Source organism: Pterocles gutturalis, unplaced genomic scaffold, assembly GCF_000699245.1.
Source record: "Pterocles gutturalis isolate BGI_N339 unplaced genomic scaffold, ASM69924v1 scaffold34572, whole genome shotgun sequence".
NCBI classification, from domain to species: domain Eukaryota; kingdom Metazoa; phylum Chordata; class Aves; order Pterocliformes; family Pteroclidae; genus Pterocles; species Pterocles gutturalis.
In genome coordinates this window covers 621-2,604 of record NW_010108927.1, presented here as the reverse complement: position 1 = coordinate 2,604, position 1,984 = coordinate 621, and the positions used below count along the sequence as shown (strand labels likewise).

General features: G+C 51.7%; 1 protein-coding gene across 1 annotated transcript; it reads right to left on the bottom strand.

Annotated features, from left to right (window-relative positions):
• Nucleotides 1–7: 7 nt before the first annotated feature.
• On the bottom strand, nucleotides 8–1,957 carry LOC104461279 (E3 ubiquitin-protein ligase RING2-B; the record flags this gene model as incomplete). The annotated part of the gene is made up of 3 exons (XM_010072807.1): nucleotides 8–17; nucleotides 1,492–1,707; nucleotides 1,797–1,957. Coding segments are annotated over 3 exons (387 nt in total), but the record flags the coding sequence as incomplete, so codon positions are not given.
• Nucleotides 1,958–1,984: the final 27 nt, after the last annotated feature.

The window sequence follows — 1,984 nt, the reverse complement described above, 5'->3', positions numbered from 1 at the left end:
TCCGCACGCGTTGGGCTCTGCGGGGTGGATGGACGGGAACACGGGTCAACGGGGAAGGGTGGGAGCCGGGAATCGGGGTGGGAAGGGAGCTTTGAAGAACACGTCCTCCATGAAGAGGAACATCTCCAACCCAACCAGGTTCCTCAAAACAGGATTTGGTTTGGAAGGAACCAGTGAAGACCATCTCCTCCATGAGGAGGAACATCTCCAACCCACCCAGGCTCCTCGAAGCAGGATTTGGGTTGGAAGAGACCTTTGAAGGTCATCTCAACCAAGATCTGGTTGGAGATGTTCCTCCTCAGGTTCCTCAAAGCCGGGTTTAGGCTGGAAGGAACCTTTGAAGGTCATCAACTCCATGAGGAAGAACATCTCCAACTAGGTCAAGGATTTGGGTTGGAAGAAATCTTTGAAGACCATCTACTCGACAAGGAGGAACATCTGCAATCAGATCAGGGGTTTGGGTTGGAAAGAGACCTTTGAAGACCATCTCCTCCATGAGGAACAACATCCAACCCCATCAGGTTCCTCAAAACCTTTGAAGGTCATCTCAACGAAGATCTGGTGGGAAATGTTCCTCCTCAGGTTCCTCAAAACAGGATTTGGGTTGGAAGGAACCTTTGAAGACCATCAACTCCATGAGGAAGAACATCTCCAACCCAACCAGGTTCCTCAAAACAGGATTTGGGTTGGAAGAGACCTTTGAAGACCATCTACTCGAGAAGGAGGAACATCTCCAACCAGATCAGGGGTTTGGGTTGGAAAGAGACCTTTGAAGACCATCTCCTCCATGAAGAAGAACATCTCCAACCCAACCAGGCTCTTCAAAACCTTTGAAGGTCATCTCATCCAAGATCTGGTTGGAGATGTTCCCCATCAGGTTCCTCAAAACATGATTTAGGTTGGAAAGAACCTCTGAAGACCATCTCTTCCATGAGAAGGAACATCTCCAGCCCCTTCATGTTCCTCAAAACCTCATCCATACCATCATGGAATGATTTGGGTTGGGAGGAACCTCTGAAGCTCATCTCAACCAAGATTTCGTTGGAGATGTTCCTCCTCAGGTTCCTCAAAACAGGGTTTGGGTTGGAAGGAACCTCTGAAGACCATCTCCTCCATGAGGAAGAACATCTCCAACCCCATCAGGTTCCTTGAAACAGGGTTTGGGTTGGAAGAGACCTTTGAAGGTCATCTCAACCAAGATCTGGTTGGAGATGTTCTTCCTCAGGTTCCTCAAAAGAGGATTTGGGTTGGAAGGAACCTTTGAAGACCATCAACTCCATGAAGAGGAACATCTCCAACCAGATCTTGGTTGAGATGACCTTCAAAGGTCTCTTCCAACCCAAACCCTGTTTCAAGGAACCTGATGGGGTTGGAGATGTTCTTCCTCAGGTTCCTCAAAACAGGATTTAGGTTGGAAGGAACGTCTGAAGCCCACCTCCTCCAACCTTCCACCACCAGCCGGCACGGTGGCTTTGCCCGAGAAGGTCCTACCTGTGCATGGCCTGCATCTTCAGCCCCTCCTCGATGCTGCTGCTGAGGGCCTGCTGGTTGTGGAGCCGGCTGAGCTTGGCCAGGACGCGGTCCTGGTGGGCCTCGTACTCGTCGCGACTTGGGTAGATCTTGGAGATCAAAGCGTCAAAATTGGGATCGGGGCGGAGGGACCTCTTGGAAACCAATTTTTTCCGACAAGTTGGACATTCCTTGTTCCTGAGGACAAAAAGAAGGGATGAAGAGAGGATGGAAGGTGACACTGATGTCATTTGTGTGTCCGTCTGTCCCCCGGTGTCCCGTCGTACCCGCTGCGGAGGGCAGTGACAATGCAGTCGGAGCAGAAGCGGTGGAGACACTCTTTGGTGGTCATGGTGTTCTTCAGCATGTCCAGGCAGATGGGACACATCAGCTCGCTGTGGAGGCTGCGTGGGGACACCGCGATCTCCGTCCCGTCCATGATGGCTTCCTGGGGACACGGCGGGGGGGGGGAGGG